The sequence below is a fragment of the Cnephaeus nilssonii genome (genome assembly GCF_951640355.1).
Source record: "Cnephaeus nilssonii genome assembly, chromosome: 5".
NCBI classification, from domain to species: Eukaryota; Metazoa; Chordata; class Mammalia; order Chiroptera; family Vespertilionidae; genus Cnephaeus; species Cnephaeus nilssonii.
Genome location: NC_137076.1, coordinates 34,287,739 through 34,309,786, shown reverse-complemented (window position 1 = coordinate 34,309,786; position 22,048 = coordinate 34,287,739). Strand labels below are relative to the sequence as shown.

The 22,048-nt window shown below is 40.2% G+C and overlaps 1 protein-coding gene across 2 annotated transcripts in view; it reads left to right on the top strand.

Moving 5' to 3' along the window:
* KIF13B (kinesin family member 13B) overlaps positions 1 to 22,048 on the top strand; it is a 205,586-nt gene that overhangs the window by 105,784 nt on the left and 77,754 nt on the right. For both annotated transcript variants that reach the window (XM_079772493.1, XM_079772492.1), the window contains exons 13-18: positions 1,035 to 1,169; positions 7,843 to 7,973; positions 15,285 to 15,371; positions 16,946 to 17,136; positions 18,623 to 18,833; positions 19,724 to 19,886. In XM_079772493.1, the coding sequence (XP_079628619.1) occupies positions 1,035 to 1,169; positions 7,843 to 7,973; positions 15,285 to 15,371; positions 16,946 to 17,136; positions 18,623 to 18,833; positions 19,724 to 19,886 (918 nt within the window). The remainder of the gene's footprint in view (positions 1 to 1,034; positions 1,170 to 7,842; positions 7,974 to 15,284; positions 15,372 to 16,945; positions 17,137 to 18,622; positions 18,834 to 19,723; positions 19,887 to 22,048) is intronic.

The window sequence follows — 22,048 nt, the reverse complement described above, 5'->3', positions numbered from 1 at the left end:
TACACCTTGGATAAATGGGATCCATGCCGCATAGAGAAATGGGCAAGTAAACAATTACCAGTTGAGAACAAGTGTGCGCCAGCTAGAAGACACAGGTGTAAAGTCTCTTAAGCTAAAGAGAGCATTCTCCACACTTGCAGGGACCTGGAAGATGTTCCATGTAACTGCAGTATAGATTTTGAAAGTAGGAGTAACAAGATATGACGATGGGAGTACATGAAATAGGCCAGATTGAAGGGCCTTGTGGACTTTGCTGAAGGAGTTTGGCTTTCATCCTGGCTGGGGAGTCACTGAGGCATCAAGCAGAAAATGTGTTGAAAACTTGGCTGTTTAGAAACATCACAGTTGAGTAAAACAAATGTACATTTGCTCATATGTACAGAATTAAGTGAGAAAGATGAATTCAAGATGTTATTTTCAAGAATGAAAATTGAGAACTCAGTATACTTGGTTATTTGTAAAGCTTTATTTTTCAAAATGAAAAAGTTTTAATTAATAAAGTAAAATAGCATTACATAGTTCGGAAAGAGAAAAAAATGCAATCTATATATATATATATATATATAAAAGCCTAAGCAACCAGCTGACCATTCGGTACCTATGACATGCAATGACCACTAGGGGGCAGATGCTCAATGCACAGGCATAGAAACATGGAACAGACTGATGAATCTCAGATGGGAGTGGGGAGGGAGGGTGGGAAGAGATTAACCAAAGAGCTTATATGCATACTAGAGGCCTGGTGTACGGATTCATGCACCGGTGAGGTCCCTCGGCCTGGCCTGTGGGGATCGGACTGAAACTGGCTCTCTGACATCCCCTGAGGGGTCCCGGATTGTAAGAGGGCACAGGCCAGGCCGAGGGACCCCACTGGTGCACGAATGCGTGCACCAGGCCCTCGTAATCTATAATGCCATGTTCTAAGTTAACATATTTGACTTATAAGGTTATTCAATAATTACTCTAATATAAGATCCTTTATATCTCACTGCATCAATAGCTATGGAATTAATACTTCTCTAATACCTTTACAGGAGCGGCAGAAACAACTTGAGAGTCTTGGAATATCTCTTCAATCTTCTGGAATTAAAGTCGGGGATGATAAATGTTTCCTTGTTAATCTGAATGCTGATCCTGCTTTGAATGAACTTCTGGTTTACTATTTAAAGGTGAAGTAATGGGCTTTGCTACTGTTTCCTGTCACGAAATAGAACAGTGTTTCACAGCATTTTTTTTTTTTAAGTTGGAGAACTATGCTTATTCAAAATAATGAATTAGCCAATTGTTTTTATTTGAAAAAGCTGAAGTGTAGAAAAATCTTGGGTTTCTGGAATAGTTTCCCTTTTTGGTTTTTGAGTGATGTCATTCAACCTCGTAATATAAAAAATGATATTCTTTCTAACAAATTAAGTAGCTTAGCTATTATTCTTTAATTTGATTTATACCAGAGTTAAATAGATAACTTTAAAGCTTAAGGAATGACTTAAAACTGATTCATTAGTAGACTGAACCTTTTGTGGTTTATATGAAGCACGCCTTTGTGTGAGTGTTTTGTTAGCTTACAAGAGGAAATCTTTGAAGGAAGTTATATTCATAGGATCACTTGATATGAAAGTTGTGTTTCCAGTAACTCTTAGCAAAATTTAAAAATTTGAATTATCAACTTATAAAAAAAGAGAGAATAGGTCACTTAGAGACTGGAAGGGTCGGAGAGTGGAATAGGAATAAAACAAATACTGATGTACATTGAAAGCTATAAATAGTGGGACACATCAGGAAGAAGACAAAAGATAAATTTATGAATCCTGAGATTACATAAATCATGAGGAGTGACCCCAAATTGTTTTTATCAAGCCCAGAGTGTGAGTTATATAATGGACTATATGATTCTAATTGGTTAATAAATATTAGGAGGAAAATTTCCCTCCTCATAATATATGTGGTTTTATAACTAAGGTGACTAGGAAAGTAAAGGTAATGAACTGGTAAAGTTGGAAACTGCTTTAAAATTATAGAATTGTGTGGTTTCATTTCCAAAGAGACTAAATAATTCATGACGTATTGGCTAGTTTCCCAGTTTTTATCAAAGATATCCTGGGATAACTGCGTGGTGTAATTTTGAATACCATGTTTTATTACTGGTATGATAACTGTGGTTAAATCATGTCTTTGATACATACAATCGTGTGGTTATCAGGTACTTTGCTGCAGTGGGAGCAACACTGTGTTTCTAGTCCATATTACTATTTAACAGAAGTCTGATCTCAAGTCCTTTGCCATCCACTGCAGATGTTTCCTCTATAAATGGAAGTTTTCTCTGGCTACCTCACAGAGTTCCTGAGAGGATTAAATGAAATTGTATATATGGAAGCTCTGTATAAACAGAAGCACTATACAGATCATTTTCACATTTGATAGTCTCTGTGGTACCTTATGCATATTGTCTACTGAAGGAATGACTTAAAACTGATTCCTTCGTCTACTGAAAAAATATGATGTATTTTTTCTCTCACTTCCTTTCTCTCTAAAAATCAATTTAAAAAATTTTAAGCCCTGGCCAGTGTGGCTCATTTGGTTGGGCATCATCCCATGCATAGAAAGATTGCTGGTTTGATTCCTGGTCAGGGCACATGCCCGGATTGAGGCTCAATTCCCTGTAGGGGGACATGCAAGAGGCAGCCAATTGATGTTTCGCTCTCACATCGATGTTTCTCTTTCTCCCTCTACCTTCCTCTCTCTCAAAAAATCAATTAAAAATATATGATGTATTATCACATCACTTAATGTGCTTCTAGACAGTGTTGGCAGCATTTTGTTAGAATGTCAGCTGTAGATATTCACATGCTTTAGGAGAGATGCAATATTAGAACAGGACTTGAAATGTTCTGCCCTTTTTACTTCTCAGAACTACAAATTCTTTCTGATGTGGCGAATTTCAAATTGGAAAACACAAACACAGACACCCAAGAAAAAAACTGATTCATATCTGTTCCTTAACTAAAAAGTTAAACAAAGAAACGATTTAAAGGCTTTTGGAGGGTAGTCAAAATATTTCTGACCTCCTTGTATGGAGGTGCTGGGATTCTGTTTCAGACTGTGTGGTGAACCCTGTCTTGGCAGGATTTGAGGTAGGGTGGATTTCTTCACTGTCCAAGCCAACCCCATGACGAGAGTATATTCATGACCAAGCACATTCAAAAGGATGATCTCAGTCCAAGAACAGCTTTTGCTTCAGTAAAGCTGTACCGTGATGTGGGACGGAGGCATTCGGAGACTGTGTATTTTGTGTTTTTTTGCTTTCAAATTCTCAAGTCATTTGAGATGCTGGGCAGATAACTTCACATCTCTGGGCATCCCACTTGTAAAATGAGGGCGCTGGATTAAAATACCTCTAATGTTCTTTCTAGTTCCAAGTTGTATGGTTCTCTTCCAGAACAGTATCTTCCATTTATTTGTTCTGTCCAGAACTGGCAGAGGTGAGGTAAATTCTAGTTGCCATGATTTAGTAAATAATGTTGGCACTGCCCCCACTCATGAGATTCTAGATGCACGGCCAGAGGAACAAAGTGAGGGCGAAATTATCGTGGTAAATAGTGAAAGTGGTTGTGATGATAAGGATAAAGATGTCTCAAGGGAGTATGCTAGACAACACTTAGATAAGGAACTCCCATAGATATTTTGCAACATTGAAAGCACAAAGGATAAAATGATCGAAGTTTAGAAAGGAGTATGACAGTTTGCCAGCGCATGGACCATAAGCTCACTCCGTATTGTAAGTTATGTGTTGAGAAGAGGGCAAGCACTGTTCAGACAACTCTAGATAAGCTTTATACAAAGAAATATAAAATGCTTTAAATTTCAGTGCAGCATTCTAAATAAATGTTTCACTAGTTTTTCATTTATCTATACATTATAGCAATAAGAGAATTCTTAATGTTTTTATAGACATTTTTAAAGGTCATAGGATAATTGCAACTTTTCCCATTGATTAGTAAGATCTCCTTGCACAGTTATTTTTATGTCCTGTGCTCACATGCAAAGCAAGACCTGCCTGAGATCTGAGGTCAACTTGGAGATTCATTCCAGCATGAGCCAAGCTTCTAGAGGGAAGAGCTGCTTCCCTCACTTTACAAACATTATGGTAGTAATATACTCCCCCCCCCCCAGCCCCCTTAAAAAGCTTTATGAAGACATATCAGAAAAAGAAGGGGGTGGTAGTTACCTTCCTAATTCAAACATGCAGCGATGTTCATAGTTAATATTAGGTATTTTTATCTATATCCTCTGGGTCTATCCCCATATGTATGTGTATGGATTTATACTGATAACGTATTTTTAAATTATAGAAATGGGATCATAGTGTGATTGAGTCCAATCATGCCTCTGAATCATCCACCAAATCTTTCAGGGAGCTATTTTGCTTATGTAGTTCTGGGTCTACTCTTTTCACAAGTCAGCTATTTCATAAAGTAATTTTTAAATTTTTCAATTACAGTTGACATACAATATTATATTAATTTCAGGTGTACAACAGAGAATGGACATTTATATAACTTATAAAATGATCACCCAAAAAGCCTCGTACCCCTCTGACACCATACACGCAAGTCAACTATCAATGGCTGGGAAAGCAAGGGCGATTCTGAAGGATTTGAGGCATATTATACATATGCACACTTGATAAGGATTTGTACCAGTGATTTAGTAGAAGCTTCAAAGCACATGTTGACCCCATAGCATAGCTCCCATTGACAGAAAACTCCATGTTGCTATCTTTGCCAGTCACTAATTGAGGTGATCAGAATGGCAGGGGCAGCTGCCATTCAGTGTTTATGGAGCTGTGTACCAGGCTTCAAGGAACCCAAGATGAATAAGAAGTTGTGACATGTTAGAAGTTCTTGGATGGCAGCAGTTTGGCTCATCTATTTTAGTATTTGAATATAAAAGAGGCAGATACTGGTACCTTTTCTTTCTTCTACCTCCATTTCAGAAAAGCTGTCTTCAGAGTCTTGGTTATGTTAAGCAAGAGTGAGTTCTTTGTTAAAGAATTTAAAAAAATGTTTTTATTAATTTTAGAGAGGAAGGGAGAGACACAGAGAGAGAAACATGGATGAGAATGAAGCATCAACATTGATCAGCTACCTCCTGCACACCCCCAGCTGGGGATTGAGTCATGTGCCCTGACCCTAAATCCAACTGGAAACCTCCTGGTGTGTGGGTTGAGGCGCAATCACCATTCTTGAACTGGTTGAGCCACACAGACTGGGCTATTAAAGAGTTTTGATTATTTAGATATATAAAGAGTAACAAAAACTTTTTTGCTCATTATCCCTGGCATTTGCTTACTTTTCCCTTCAGAAATTGAGAATACTGCTAAGGTTGAGGGACCGCACAGACTATGCTAATATGCTACTTTCCCTGATTGCAGGACAGGAAAAGCCACCCTGTGATATGTCACCAGTGAATATGTCCTGTCTCTCTTCTTCTTTATTCCCCCACCCTTTAGCACTTAGTTGATCAAAGGGAGAGTCTCAAAAAAGCCACATAGGAAGTACATTCATAAAGGAAGCAAGGTCCAGTAAATTCATAGAATAGTTAACTAATCATCTCCAGTGAAATTAAATTTAAATGAAGAAAGGTTAAAAAGCCATTTCTATTTTTTATTGTTTCAGAGATTTAAAAATATAATATTTTGTGTTTGCCAAAGGTTTTCCTAAAACTAGTATTTTTTATTTTTGAATTTTTATGAGTTTATTTTTGAACCAAACTGACAACATATGCCAAGGAGCATGATCTCAAATGCTCCCTAAAATTAGTATTTTTAAAGAGTCATTAATTATACTCATATATCTCGTAGAGACTAAAAACCTATTCCTGATTAACTTTTATCTTATTTTAATTACCTTGTACCTTCACAGAATTTAGTTATTGACTAGATAAACTTCTATACCAACCTATGATAAGTTAATATTTTTCCTCATTGGTATTTTTATTGCAGTGTTTAGAGCACTATAGGAAGAACTTATCAAAAAAGCTTAATGTTTAACTTGTTTAAACATCAAAGAGTAAAAGCTTTGGCAGAATGGAGTTTTAGAACTTAATATTTGAGATTTCAGCAAATCATCATCCAAATTAGGATAGATTATAACCCTAAATGAGATATTTAAATAGTCATTTATATAAGCTCTATAATTAGGACCTCCCCTGTTTTTTGGCTCTAGTGGCTCAGTGCTCAGCTCAAAATAGGTGCTCAATATGTTTGTTGAAAAATATAATTTTTTTTTAGAATTTGGACTAGACAAGTACATGTTTGATTTAATATCTTATCTCTGATAATTAAAAAAAATCTTTATTGTTGAGATTATTACAGATGTCCCGGCCCTTTTTACCCCCATTGCTTCCCTCCACATGGTTCCCGCCCCACCCCAGGCCTTCATCACCCTATTGTCTGTGTCCACAGGTTATACATATATGCATATAAGTTCTTTGGTTAATCTCTTCCCGCTCACCTCCCCCTTCCCTCTGAGATTCTTCAGTCTGTTCCACGTTTCTATTCCTCTGGTTCTGTTTTTTTTTTTTTTTTTTTTTAATCCTCACCTGAGGATATTTTTTCCATTGATTTTTAAAGAGAGTGGAAGGGAGAGGGAGAGACAGAGAGAAATACCAATGTGAGAGCGACACACCAATTGGTTGCCTCTGGGATGCTCCCCCGACCTGCAACCAAGGTACGTGCCCTTGACCGGAATTGAACCTGGGACCCTTCAGTCCGCAGGCCAATGCTCTAGCCACTGAGCCAAGACAGTTAGGGCTGGTTCTATTTTATTCATCAGTGTTTTTTTAAAATAAATCTTTATTGTTCAGATTATTACAGTTGTTCCTCTTTTTCCCTCCCATAGCTCCCCTCCACCCAGTTTCTACTCCACCCTCTGCCCTTACCCCCCTCCCCACTGTCCTCATCCATAGGTGTATGATTTTTGTTCAGTCTCTTCCCGCACCCTCCACGCCCCTTTCCCCCTTTCTTAGTAACCTGCCAAAAAGTGAGGCTGGTGATTAGAGTGTAGAGAATTGAGTAATTGGGGGGGTCTATGGTAAAAAAAAAAACACATCTGTCATATCTCTTATGAGGTTTAAAGAGACTATGTGATTCATAAAATAATTTTAGTCTTTTTAGTTTCTTACATTTGAATAACATTTTATCTTTATAGTTGACTTATCTTAATTGAGATCAGGTAAGTGGTTTGCAGTTCAAGTACCTGTAGTTTTCAGACCAATATTTTTGGTACATCCTTGGCCCGTGGCTCATGCTCTGAGAGTAGCATAAAATATTTGGAACCAAGATTGCATTGGAGCTCTGGAGTTTTGCTCAGTGGTTAGAGTGTTGGCCTGTGGATCAAAGGGTTGAGGGTTTGATTCCTGGTCAAGGGCACGTACCTGGGTTTTAGGTTCAATTGATGTGTCTCTCTCATATGGATGTTTCTCTCTCTCTTCCTCTCTCCCTTTTGCTCTCTCTAAAAATCAAAGGAAACATTTTCTCGAGTGAGGATTAACAACAACAACAAAAGGTTGCAATGGAAAATAATGATTATAGTAGAGGTAATAATATAAAACTATAGTTTTCAGTTTAAAAGGTATAACTCAACTCAGTGTATTATTCCTTAAAGGAAATAGAACTTATCAAATTATTTTCAGAGAAAGCCAGAAATTCCCCACTGTTCCATTTGCTTTAAAAATCTCTTAACTAAGGTAATGGATTAATTAATATAAGAGGGCTCAGAGTAGATTATTTCACTTTGTATACATGTAAGAATATGGTATTAATCAGTGAATTTGATTCCTTTGTAGGAACATACATTGATAGGTTCAGCAAATTCCCAAGATATCCAGCTGTGTGGCATGGGAATTCTTCCTGAACACTGTATTATAGACATCACGCCAGAAGGCCAGGTTATCCTGACTCCTCAAAGGAACACCAGGTAATGTACTTGAATTAGTGTTAACGTCACAATAATTTTTAAGAGGAAGAAAGTACACCAGTTGCAGGACATTTAGCCTTGGTTTGCTTTTAAGTTCACTTAATGAAGATATCCAGTAATATTGTAGGTGGCAGGAAGGGCATCAGGAGTTACACCAGACCTGGGTTCAGCAACCTCAGTACTTGAGTTCTGGCTAGGAAAGAATTCACAGCCAAGACTCAAACTATAAGAAAATATTTATTTGGAAAATCACAGAGGTAGAAGAAGTAATTCGTAGAGGAAATGGGCTTAGGAAATAAGTTTTAGAGGCAAAGGAAGAGCTCTAGGAACTTGGGAGTGAGGAAGGTAATGGTAACACACCTGGGGAAGTGGGAGGGGGAGAGGCAGGGGAGGATGAAGGGAAAGGCAAAGGCATGGGCGGGCTCAGGAGAGGGAGAGCAGCTGGGTTCTCCTTTCTAAGGTTTTAAGGGTGGAGATTTTAGGGGAAGTTCTAGGGCAGTGATGGGCAACCTTTTGAGCTTGGTGTGTCAAACTTCGCCAAAAAACTGAGCATAACTCGGGTAGTGTGTCACTTTGAGGAAAAAACATTATTTCGCAAATGTTTCATCCTCAAGAGCAGCAAATGTTTCATCCTCGGCATGCGGCCGCCTTAGCATGTCATCAGAAATGGCTACGCGTGTCAGTGCTGACATGCGTGTCATAGGTTCGCCATCACTGTTCTAGGGGAAGATCTCAATAGAATATTCAGCAGCTTTCCAGGTGTGTCTTTTCAGGGTCAGGGTCTCCATTGATTGATTGCTTGGCACCAGGGCAGGAGGTCATTATTCAATGCAGCTGGTCCTGAGGTCAGCCTTGATTGTAGTGTTGCTTGTCTGGTTTTGCTGCTTTTCTGGGCTTGGAGCTGAAATAAAACTGAGGTCTTGATGTTATCTCTAGGGAGGAAAGGTCAGGGGTTCCAAACTGCATGACCAGCGATATGCTAGGGCAGTGGTCGGCAAACTGTGGCTCTGTTGACTAATGAGTTTGCCGACCACTGCATAAGGCATTACCCTTACCCAGAAGTTTTGTCTTCAGGTTAAAGACATTAGTACATTATTAAAATGTTTTTTAAGTGTTTTTCCCTAAGGCCGTGGTCGGCAAACTCATTAGTCAACAGAGCAGCAAACCGCGGCTTGTGAGCCGCATGTGGCTCGAGAGCCGCAGTTTGCCGACCACTGTGCTAGGGGACAAAAGGTCACCCTGGGGACCAGGTCCCACCCTACAATTGTCCTTTGCTAGGCTTTCCACCCTGTACTTAGCCCATTATCTTTGCTCTGCTCATGTCTGTCTACTAGTAACTGCCTCCCACAGTTAGTTACCAAATTCTTTATGTTAACTTTTTTATTTCTCTTAAACCCATTCCTTCCTCTCTATACCCACTACCGCAGCTTATTTAAATAAGGCCCTCATCAGATCTTGACTAGAACCCTTGCTAGCACCCTAATCTTTTTCCTGCTCTATCCACTGTACAGCCAGGTGACTTTCTATTCTTCTTTATACAAAACTAGAGGCCCGTTGCACGAAATTCGTGTGTGGGGGGGGGGGCGTCCTTCAGCCCAGCCTGCACCCTCTCCAATCTGGGACCCCTCAAGGGATGTCCGACTGCCCGTTTAGGCCCGATCCGGGTAGGATTGGGCCTAAACGGGCAGTCGGACATCCCTCTCACAATCCAGGACTGCTGGCTCCCAACTGCTCACCTGCCTGCCTTCCTGATTGCCCCTAACTGCTTCTGCCTGCCAGCCTGATCACCCCCTAACCACTACCCTGCCATCCTGATTGATGCCTAACTGTTCCCCTGCCAGCCTGGTCACCCCTAACTGCCCTTCCCTGCAGGCCTGGTCCCCCCCAATGGCCCTCCCCTGCAGGCCCGGGTCCCCTCCAACTGCCCTTCTCTGCAGGCCCGGTTGCCCCCAACTTCCCTCCTCTGCTGGCCTGGTCACCCCTAACTGCCCTCCCCTGCAGGCTTGATCGCCAACAACTGCCCTCCCTTGCAGGCCTGGTCCCTCCCAACTGCCCTCCCCTGCTGGCCATCTTGTGTCCACATGGGGGCAGCCATCTTTGACCACATGGGGGCAGCCATCTTGTGTATTGGAGTGATGGTCAATTTGCATATTACTCTTTTATTAGACAGGATTCCTTACATCCCTCCTATCTTTCTCCTATTCTTCTGCCTCTGCCATTTCTTAGGTCAGCTAACTTGTAAAGCTCTGTCATTATCTACTTTGGGAAACTCCCTGTTTGGTCTAAATTAAGGGCCCCTATTATGTATTCCCAGTGTACCTTATGTTTCTGTGTTGTATTCTTATGGGCTGTTAATCTTTATTAATCCATTGGACTGAGAACTCTTTGAAGACAAGGACCTTTCCTTTTTTCATTCTCTATCTTTAGCACGTAATATAAGACTAGTGAGTAAGTGCTCAGTAAGTAATGAATGAATTAAGAGGCATACCATTATTAAATTAAATGTTTGTCAGTTTGTTTTCTTAGCTATGAAACTGTTAACTATCCTGTTATATAACTGTCTAACTTATAGGTGACTAGAGGCCCAGTGCATGAAATTCATGCACTGGTGGGGGGGCGTGGCCTGTGGGGATCAGCCGCTGTGGAAACGCCGCTCATCCCAGTCAGCTGAACGGCGCTCACACTGTGGGAGCGCACTGACAGGGGGCAGCTTCTGTGTTGAGCGTCTGCACCCTGGTGGTCAGTGTGTGTCATAGCGACTGGTTGACCGGTCGTTCTGGTCATTCCGCTATTCAGTCACTGGGCTTTTATTATATAGGATGGTTAACTGACTTATATTGATCTTCTGAATTTTGATCCATTTCATCATGTGATATTAAAAAAATCATTAATATCATCACTAATTTTATCTTGGAAGTCTCTCTATTGGGAAGCTATCAAGCTCCTGCTGAAGGATATAGGTGAGAAAAGAAAAGAAAGAGCAAGCCTGGCTGGCATGGCTCAGTGGTTGCGCATCGACTTATGAACCAGGTCACAGTTCGATTCCCGGTCAGGGCACATGCCTGGGTTATGAGCTTGATCCCCAGTGTGGGGCGTGCAGGAGGCAGTTGATCAATGATTCTCTCTCATCATTGATGTTTCTGTCTCTCTCTCCCTTTCTCTCTGAAGTCAATAAAAGTATATTTAAAAAAAAAAAAAAAGAGCGGAAGCTGGCCTGGCACTCCCAGCTCTAGGGCATGCTATTTTCCTATTAAATAATCGCACAGAATACACCCTCAGGCAAGGTCACTCTGTGTGATAATAAAGTAAGACAAAGCAGGCCACATAATAATTTTGTTTCAGTGCAAACAAAAGCCAAGGTCACTGTGCCACACGCAAAATAACAAACATCTCCTCTTGGCTGACGTGAGCCACTCCTTCACTCATTACAACTTTATCCTCATTCTAGTCTCCCCTATATAGGTAAGATTTCTAAAAACAGCTCATTGTATAATTTACTCCTGCTTTCTGACAGCATCCCATGTATAGAGAACCCCCACTTTCTTACACCCTCTACCAGATCATCCAGCTAAAGCCCCAATCCTGCAACAGGTCCTCAACACCCTCTCACTGATGCCCCAGGCTTCCTAAGGCGTGTCTTTTCCCTTCGCATGACTAATAAACCCAACTTGTTCAACTACAGGAATATTCCTATGGTCTGTAGTTGGAGGACGTTGACACAAGTTTTCCAAAACTCACTTGAGAGCTTGAACTTTGCAGTTGGCAACAAGTATTGTCAGTTGTTTTCCTCGAAGTGAAAGGCTGGCTTTGTTTATTTTCAAGAAAATGTCTGCCAAAAGACCACTTTGTATATGTCTTTGCCTCAGACAGCCATCATACTTTGGAATGCATTAAAGCAGTGCTTTTTGTGTACTTCTCATTTTGTCATCTATGTTTAAAAAGTTGTGTACCCAAGAGTCAAGATTTCATACAAGCCATAATTTTTACTGCTTTGTTAAGAACATTCACAAACAAAACATTTCTTTTTGTTTTTAAATATATTTTTAATTCTTTATTGTTTAAAGTATTACATATGTCCCCTTTTCCCCCCATTGACCTCTCCCCAGCCACTCACACCCCCCAGCACATGTCCTCACCCCCCTACTGTCTGTGTCCATTGGTTATGCTTATATGCATTTATACAAGTCCTTTGATTGATCTCTTACCCCCCTCTGCCCCGCACCTTCCCCTGCCTTTCCTCTGAGGTTTGACAGTCTGTTCGATGCTTCTATGTCTCTGGATCTATTTTTGTTCACCAGTTTATGTTGTTCATTATATTCCACAAATGAGTGAGATCGTGTGATATTTATCTTTCTCCAACTGGCTTATTTTGCTTAGCATAATGATCTCTAGGTCCATCCATACTGTTGCAAATGGTAAGAGTTCTTTCTTTTTTACAACAGCGTAGTATTCCATTGTGTAGATGTACCACAATTTTTTAATCCACTCATCTGCTGATGGGCATTTAGGCTGTTTCCAAATCTTAACTATTGTAAATTGTGCTGCTGTGAACATAGAGGTACATATATCCTTTCTGATTGGTGTTTCTGATTTCTTGGGATATAGTCCTAGAAGTGGGATTACTGGGTCAAATGGTAGTTCCATTTTTAATTTTTTGAGGAAACTCCATACTGTTTTCCACAGTGGCTGCACCAGTCTGCATTCCCACCAGCAGTGCATGAGGGTTCCTTTTTCTCTATATCCTCGCCAGCACTTGTCATTTGTTGATTAGTTGATGATAACCATTCTGACAGTTGTGAAATGGTACCTCATTGTCATTTTGATTTGCATCTCTTTGATGATTAGTGACTTTGAGCATGTTTTCATGTCTGTTGGCCTTCTGTATGTCTTCTTTTGAAAAGTGTCTATTTAGGTCCTTTGCCCATTTTTTGATTGGATTGTTTATCTTCCTTTTGTTAAGATGTATGAGTTCCCTATAAATTTTGGAGATTAAACCCTTATCAGGTATAACATTGGCAAATATGTTCTCCCATGCAGTGGGCTTTCTTGTTGTTTTGTTGATGGTTTCTTTTGCTGTTCAGAAGCTTTTTATTTTGATGTAGTTCAATTTATTTATTTTCTCCTTAGTTTCCATTGTCCTAGGAGCTGTATTGGTAAAGACATTGTTATGACATATGTCTGAAATTTTTCTACCTATGAGGTTTTTTAATTTTAATTTTATTATTTTTAAAAATTGATTTTAAGAGTGAGAGGAAGAGAGAGAGAGAGAAGCATTGATTGGTTGCCTTCCACATCATCTGAAACCCTTTGGTGCATGGGACGACACTCTAACCAACTGAACAACCCGGCCAGGGCAACAAAACATTTTTTTTTTTTTTTTTTAGATTGTGAGTGTGTAGCAGTGAATGATCCAATGACTACAAGTAATGTTTGGTGCCACTTCCTTGATTTGTGCTAAAACATCAGTAGTTTTAGTTCATTGCCAATACAAATGTCAACACAGTGAAAAAGGGCAGGTTAGAGTTACCTTATAAAATAGCTTTGATCGTTGGAGACCCCACATAGAATGTACTTTGAGAACTGTTATATTCATGCTTAACTTCCGTAGCTTATTTTTTTTTTAATTGATTTCAGAGAAGAAGGGAGAGAGAGATAGAGACATCAATGATGAGAAAGAATCATTGATCGGTTGCCTCCTGCACGCCCCACACTGGGGATCAGGCCCGCAATCCAGGCATGTGCCCTGACCGGGAATCGAACTGTGACCTCTTGGTTCATAGGTCAACACTCAACCACTGAGCCACGCTGGCCGGGCTGCTGTAGCTTTTAAAAATAAGCCTACATATGCCCTGGCTGGTGTGACTCAGTTGGTTGGGTATAGTCCTGTGCACTGAAGGGTTGCCGGTTCAATTCCTGGTTCATGGCACATGCCTGGGTTTCCGGCTAGATCCTCAGTAGGGGACATACAGGAGGCAGCCGATCAATGATTCTCTTTCATCATTGATGTTTCTTTTTCTTCCTTTCTGAAATCAATAAAAATATTCTTTTTTTCAGAAAAGGGAAACAACCACAAATCTGATTAAAAAACAAACAAACAAAAACTAGCAGTATAATGCCAGCAAAGTGCTTTGGGAACTTAAAGAAAGCAAGGTACTATAGGCTTGATGGCAGCCTTTCATGGGAAGTATAAACCAAACTGGGCTTTTGAGAGCTGAGTAAGATTTGGGGGGATGGAGAAGAATGGGAACCCTATTTCAGTTTGTAGGATGGGTATAAACCTGGCTTTGGAGGAAGAGTCAGCCATCTTTAGTGGACCAAACCTAAGGTTTTTGTTTGTTTGTTTTCTGGAGTTGAGAGTTCACTAGAAGAGGGAAAGGAGGAGATAAAGAGGGCTTCCTTTTGTTGGACCTTTAATGTTAAGGTAAAGAACTTGACCTTTAGCCCTAGCTGGCTTGGCTGGGTGGATAGAGTGTCATCCTGCAGACTGAAGGGTCGCAGGTTCAATTCTGGTCAAGGGCACATGTCTAGTAGGGGGCTTGCAGGAGGCAGCCAATCAATGATTCTCATCATTGATGTTTCTATCTCTCTCTCCCTCTCCTTTCCTGTCTGATATCAGTAAGAATATATTTTTTAAAAAGAACAAAAAAAGAACTTGAGCTTTATCCTATATCTAAGCAAATGAGTTATTCAGCAGGAGAGAGGCATGATGACACTGGTATTCCAGGAATACCAATTTTATAGCGGTATGCATAATTTTCTATTTATTTCCTGCCCTCTCCAAATTCTTCATTTTATATCCTTCTACCCATCATTTCTTCTGTTTAACTCCATTGTCAAGGTAAACAGTCAGGTGGACTTGACAAATCTTCTATGTATTGACAGGATATGAACGTTTTTCTATGCTATGGTCAGTTACAGAAGAATTTAACATTGCTCTCATTTCTTATTACTGATATCTGTAGCTACTTCTAGCGTCCCCTTGGTTGACTGGCTTTTTTAATCCACGAGATTGGACATACTTGTTTTAATTAAAATGTATACTGCTACAATCTTCCTATTTTTGGCTGTAATGTTATATAACAAATTTAGAACTTTGAAAAACAGAGGATAATTATTGTACTTAGTACCATAAGCATTTTAGGTAAATTAGCAAAAGAGTAGATATAAATAATAAAATTCGCCAATGGCAGGTTTTATTTTGGGGAACTGATTAATTCATTTTTTCTAGTAACCAGATCTCTGTGGTCCTGGAAAATTAAAGGAGAAAATGTGATAATTGTTGTTTACATATTTGACCTCTTCTCCCCACAGAACATTTGTAAATGGCTCTTCCGTGTCCAGTCCTATACAGCTACACCATGGGGACAGGATATTATGGGGAAACAACCACTTCTTCAGGTATGATATTATTCATGGCCCTTAAGGAGGATTATTGAAGACTATACTCTGAAATAGAAGAATATATTGAAAAGTGAATATAACTCCATAAACATGATATATTTTAGTGTATAACATTTACTTATTTTCTAAAGGTGTATTTATATACTATATTCATGGTAGGGCAAAAGTAGGTGTACTATTGTTCTTATGGAAAATAATATAATAAATAATAATACAAGAATAAACTGTTTCGCGTACTAACAACTGTAAACCTACTTTTGCCCCAGCTGTATATGTGTTTGCTTGTAGCCCAAGAAACATATGAAACATACACTCAGGAAAAATGGTTTACTTACAGATTTTTTCCTTTTTATTTCTCAGTGGAAGATGATTGTTTTCCCATCTGCTATAAAAATTCATTAATTTTTTCTGACACGCTTATCTTTTTTGTTGTTTATTAAAAATTTTAAAAATATATATTTTATTGATTTTTTACAGAGAAGAAGGGAGAGGGATAGAGAGTTAGAAACATCGATGAGAGAGAAACATCGATTCAGCTGCCTCCTGCACACTTTCTACTGGGGATGTGCCCGCAACCAAGGTACATGCCCTTGACCGGAATCGAACCTGGGCCCCTCAGTCTGCAGGCCCACGCTTTATCCACTGAGCCAAACCGGTTAGGGCTGTTTATTAAAAATTTTATAAATAGGAATTGTATTACTTTTAGCTGCAATTAGCAGCAAACTTAACTGTAGTGACTTAAATAGTTTATTTCTTTGACAAAACAAGAAGTCCAAAGGAAAATGGCTGTTGGCATTGGCTAAGCCCCTTAAAAATGTCATGGCAGAAGTCTTGTCATCGTCTTGACATTTCTCATGGTCTAAAGATGGCCACACCATTCCAGAAGTCTTCTCCGGGTGCCCAGCAACCTTCCACTTAGGTCTCATTTGCTGGAATTTGCTTCTTGGCTGAGAGGGAGGCTGGCTGTGTGCAGACCTGGGACTGCACACATTGTTTCTCATACAAAATTGGTGTTGTGTTGGCAAGGAAAAGCAGCTGGATATTGTATAAAATTAAAACCCCGTCTGTTTCTCTTCCTGTAACTGGTCATTGTGTTTCAGATATCAAACTGACTTTCCTTATATTTCGTGAAGATCCTTTGCTGGTAGGCCAGATGATATTTTGATTATTGAAGAAAGGGTAGAGGGGTACAAAGTGTGTGGAAGTATTTTTTTTTCTCAAACTAAATCAAGTATAAATTGCTCAGCTTAGTATTCAAAGCCTTCATACTTTGGTTAATTTGATCTTTTCAGAGTTTATTCCTCACAACTAATACTGTACAAATTTTGTGTATCCCTCTGTTGTTTCATTCATAACTTCTCCTAGCTTGTAATAGTTATGTGGCATTGTATCATATCTCTGTTGTAATTATTTGCATTAATATGTGTGTTTTCTTTCTACTACTCAAATATAAACTTGAGTAATCACCTTGTATTAAAATGGTATCCCCTTGACCTCTAGCAAATGCCAGTATTTAATGAATGAAATGAATGTGTATATCTTTATTTTAAAAGTGATCTTTTTTCCCCTAGATTGAATTTGCCTAAAAAGAAAAAGAAAGTAGATCGAGAGGACGAGGAACAAGATACCTCCATCAAAAATGATACCAGTTCTGAGCAGCTAGATGTAGACGGAGACTCCTCCAGCGAGGTATCCAGTGAAATCAACTTCAACTATGAATATGCACAGATGGAGGTTACCATGAAGGCTCTGGCTAATAATGGTGAGCAGATCTGTTGTGCATTTTAGAATCTATTTTTAGATTGAATTAATTTTTTTATTTAAGTAGAGTTGGTATACCATCTTATATTGGTTATATTAGTTTCATGTGTACAATATGGTGATTCAACATTTTTACACGTTACGGTGTGAACATCCCCTAATTCTAGTCACCACGCAAACTTATCACAATATTATTGACTATATTCCCCTTCCTCTTTTCACCCATCCTCCCTCTTTTTCCTGGTAATTGTCTCTTTGGTCTCAGTTTCTTTTAAAGTTGGTGGAGTTAAAAATGTTTATAACTGAGATGCTTTAAATGTTAAAAAGGAATTGTTTAGTTGTTCTCCTTATGCTATCCTTTTTTTGTCTTTGGTTTTAATTTATTATATTTATAAAAACTTGCATTCTATCTGCCTTGATCTACAAAGCACTGCAAACTATGTTCTCATTGATAGAATTTCTCAGGTTTGAAGCTTGATTATCACTGGCTCATTATTGTAGTGGATTTCTGGAGCATTAAACGGTCTCTTAGGTTACGTGTGGAACATGTAGATCTGCTTCTTCTGTATGGAAGATAGTTTGGCATAGATCTGACAGAACAGAAGATAAGTAATTGAGAGCAAGGAAAGCTAAGTTTATTCCAAACTCTCTTTAAAAATCTTATTTTTATTAGGATGACAACAATCCTATATAATAAAAGCCTAATATGTAAATTGTCCCCTTGGCTGTCGTTCAACCGGGAATTTGACTGGGAGACCAGGAGTTCAACCATTCGCTATGGCATGCGCTGACAACCATAAGGCAGCGCAGAACAGGGTGGGCGTCGGCAACTCACTGCGACCTCTCACTGGCTACCTGGGGGCAGGGGTGACGGGGATGGAGGTGTGGTGAGAATGTGGGGTGTCCACTGAGCTCGCTCTCACTCCCCCTGCTACCCTCCCCTGGGATGTCAGGGCTCGCGTACCGGGGAAGCCCCCATGCTCAGGTGCTGGGTGCCCGCCAGGAGCCTGCCCCACACCTGTGCAGCCTCTTCTGGGTGAGCTGGGCTGCAGCCGGCCGAACCACAGGGGCCACTCGGGCTCCCCGTGGGTTCGTGCAGGAGCTGGTCTGCGAGGCCAGCCGGGAGAGAGCGCGCTGTCCACCCAGCTTTCGTGCAGCAACGCTGGGCGGTCCAGAGGCCACGCTGCACCCCGGACCGTGGCATCCGGATGCGCTCACTGCATCTTTGGGGACTCAGGTTCTGTGACTCAGGTGGAGGGGGGTGTGTGGGGGCCCAGGGGCCCAGGTGCTGCCCAGGGTCCAGAGGTCAGCTAGGACCTGCTCTTCCACACCAGATGCTCACGCTTCGATCGCTGGCGAGGACTAGGGACTGCATCTGTGCACGAATTTCGTGCACTGGTCCTTTAGTATAGAATAATACTTGAAATAGATTGTGTTGTGTAGTTTACCTTTTATTCATTATTTACCTTTTTAAAAATCATGTTTAGATCCAATGCAGTCAATATTGAACAGCGTAGAACAACAGCACGAAGAAGAAAAACGATCCGCATTAGAGCGCCAGAGACTTATGTATGAGCATGAATTGGAGCAGCTACGAAGAAGGCTGTCTCCTGAGAAACAAAACTGTCGCAGCTCGGACAGGTTTTCTTTCCAGTCCCCCAGTGCTCAGCAGCGATTGAGACAGTGGGCTGAAGAGAGGTAGGTGGTGCCTTGGGCCTTCATTGTATGCATATAACACCTAGGTTAAGATACAAAGTGGAAACATATAGATATTACTTTAGAAAGAATCATATTAGAAGAGAGTGGCACAGCTAAGAACCACTTGGCAGTATCTTTTTATTTTTTCATTTTTGGAGGAAAAAAAAGGGAAATTGTCCATTTATATTGACTTATTTAAAGCTACCCATGTTTGGTGCTGCCCTGTTTTTAGTTTGTATGGTTTTGGATGTGAATAAACAAGTATTTGTGTTTAGAAATTACACTCTATTATTGTATTATACTTTAGGTTCTGGAACTTGGGTAGATGCTTTTTAAAAAAAGGAAAAAAAAAGAAAGGTGGTTATCTGGACTGATTAGCTCAGGTAGGTAAAGCATGGTGCTAATGAGATTCAGATTGCAAGTTTGATCTCTATACTGGCTAATTAGCATTGCACTAAAATGTCTTATTTGTGGTTACAGACTGTACTTAACTAACCTCTTGCTATTCAGAGTTTGGTCTGCAGACTGGCAGCATCTCTGTCACCTAGAGATTGATAGAAATAGGGCATTTCAGGCCCCTCTACAGACCTACTGAGTCAACATCTTCAGTTTATCAAGATCCTCAGTTGATTTGTACACAGTCAAGTTTTGGAAGCACTGCCCTATCCTAGGGCTTGTGTGTTACACGAGCAAGAGCCAGTGCTTATAACATAGCCCAGATACAAGCGCATGCATGGGTCAGTGTCAGTGATGTATTCCCTGTGTGCGAAAGACAGTTGTAAAGCTTGGTTGGCAGTTTGGCATTAACATGTCATGTACTGTATAATATTCTCATGTGCTGCTTGATGGTTATCTCTCCCTCCCCCTATTTTTTTTTATTTTTTTTAAAGAGAAGCAACACTGAATAACAGCCTGATGAGGCTAAGGGAACAAATTGTTAAAGCCAATCTGTTGGTGAGAGAAGCTAATTACATTGCAGAAGAACTGGATAAAAGAACAGAATATAAAGTAACCCTACAGATTCTAGCCTCTAGCCTCGATGCCAACAGGAAGGTGAGGTGGCCATTAATGGAAAAAATAGATATTATTGAATAAAGCTGCTTTATATTTCACTAGTGTTTATTTAAATACCACTGTGTTTGGCCTCATCTCTATCTATACCCCCACAATCCAGATCTCTTTACACTTGTCCTCCTCTGTTTTTTGTTAGAACTTTATTTTGCTTGTTGGTCTTTGTAGGACAAACCATGGGTGCAGTTGGAATTCACAGATGAAAAATATTAGAGGAAAGCCAATCATGGTGAAAGGTATAGGGCTTAGTTTCTTCTAGAAGACTAAGAAGAGCAAGGTTGTTTGAGTCGAAAAAAACTGAATTGGGGCTATTTTTTCCCCCATTAAGCATGACTGCAGCCCTTTTCTGTGTATCCTGGCCTGGGCTCTGTTGAAAGGAGCAACCCTGCCTAGGGCAGCCAGGTCAACACCTAGAAGTAACTCTCTTCTCCTGGACACCTGATATAGTGTGTTTATGCCTTTTTTTTTTTTGCTGATAGAGATGATGCACATTGCTGGGGGTGAGCAGCCATCTATCTATCTATATATATGAAAGCCTAAGTGACCGAATGACCGGTCAACCAGTCGCTAGGATGCATACTGACCACCAGGGAACAGATGCTCAATGCACAGGATCGGGCTGCCTCCTATCTGAATTGGGCCTGTGGGGATTGGGCCTGCAGAGATCAGGCCTGCTGGGATCAGGCCCTCCTGTCTGGATTGGGCCTGCAGGGATCAGGCCTGCTGGGATCGGGCCCTCCTGTCTGGATTGGGCCTGTGGGGATCAGGCCCAAACAGGCTATCCAACATCCCCTGAGGGGTCCCGGATTGTGAGAGGGCACAGGCCAGGCTGAGCGACTCCATCAGTGCATGAATTTGTGCATCGGGCCTCTAGTTATTAATAAATGGCTACTAATCCCCTCCATTATTTATTTAATAGATTAGCATTTTCAGATTTCAGCTAGAAAGAGGAGTTGAACAAGGAAGTATTTCTTAAGGAGATAGTCTCCTTAGGCTGGGTCTTGCATGCTTCTATCCAACAAACCTTTTTTGTACTTGAAAATTCTTTTTTTTTAAAAATATATCTTATTGATTTTTTACAGAGAGGAAGGGAGAGGGATAGAGAGCTAGAAACATCAATGAGAGAGAAACATCGACCAGCTGCCTCCTGCAAACCCCCCACCGGGGATGTGCCCGCAACCAATGTACATGCCCTTGACCGGAAACAAACCTGGGACCTTTCAGTCTGCAGACCAACGCTCTATCCACTGAGCCAAACCGGTTTCGGCTAAAGTGTATTTTATTAATTTTTTTACAGAGAGGAAGGGAGAGGGACACAGAGTTAGAAACATTGATGAGAGAGAAACATCAATCAGCTGCCTCCTGCACACCTCCCACTGGGGATGTGCCTGCAACCAAGGTACATGCTCTTGACCGGAATCGAACCTGGGACCTTTCAGTCTGTAGGCTGACGCTCTGTCCACTGAGCCAAACCGGTCAGGGCTGTACTTGAAAATTCTTATTTTATTTAATGTCCTGTCCATGCTGTGATGCTGTTTTTTCTGGTCCTTACTCCTGGCTTTGTACCCACCTATGTCTGGCGATTTTTGGTAAGGGACAGAAATTTCTTCTTTTTCTTTTTCCAGTCCCTGTCGTAGTTATTTGCGGCAGGACCATGTCATGATGCATATTGCTCATTGCCATTTAGTCCCAGTTCTGGTATTGTCCCCCTGAAAAGCTACTCCCTACAAATCACCAGTGAAACTTTTGTATTTATTCCTTACCCAGCTGAATATATGGTGAAAGGGCCTTTACTGTAGGTGAGAGAAGGGTGATTTTTGACCTTCAGAATTCTAAAATCTTTGTTTCATTATGTAACTTCTCTTGTTTTTATTTTTATTTTTTTTGAAATGATTATAGGCAAGATGTTAAGCATCATTGGTGTATTTCATAATTCTCCAAAGTTCTAAGTAGACATAGCAGAACAGTTGATAAATTTACCCAATAAATCTAAATTTGATTAGATAATTGTGATATTAGATAAATTGATATCTCTGGAAGAGATGAACAGGGGCATTTTGTTTCTACTTTGTTGTTTTAGAAAGTTTAAATATTTTTCTACATTAAAAACACGTTTTTATAAGCTGGAAAATTTTTAATGAAAT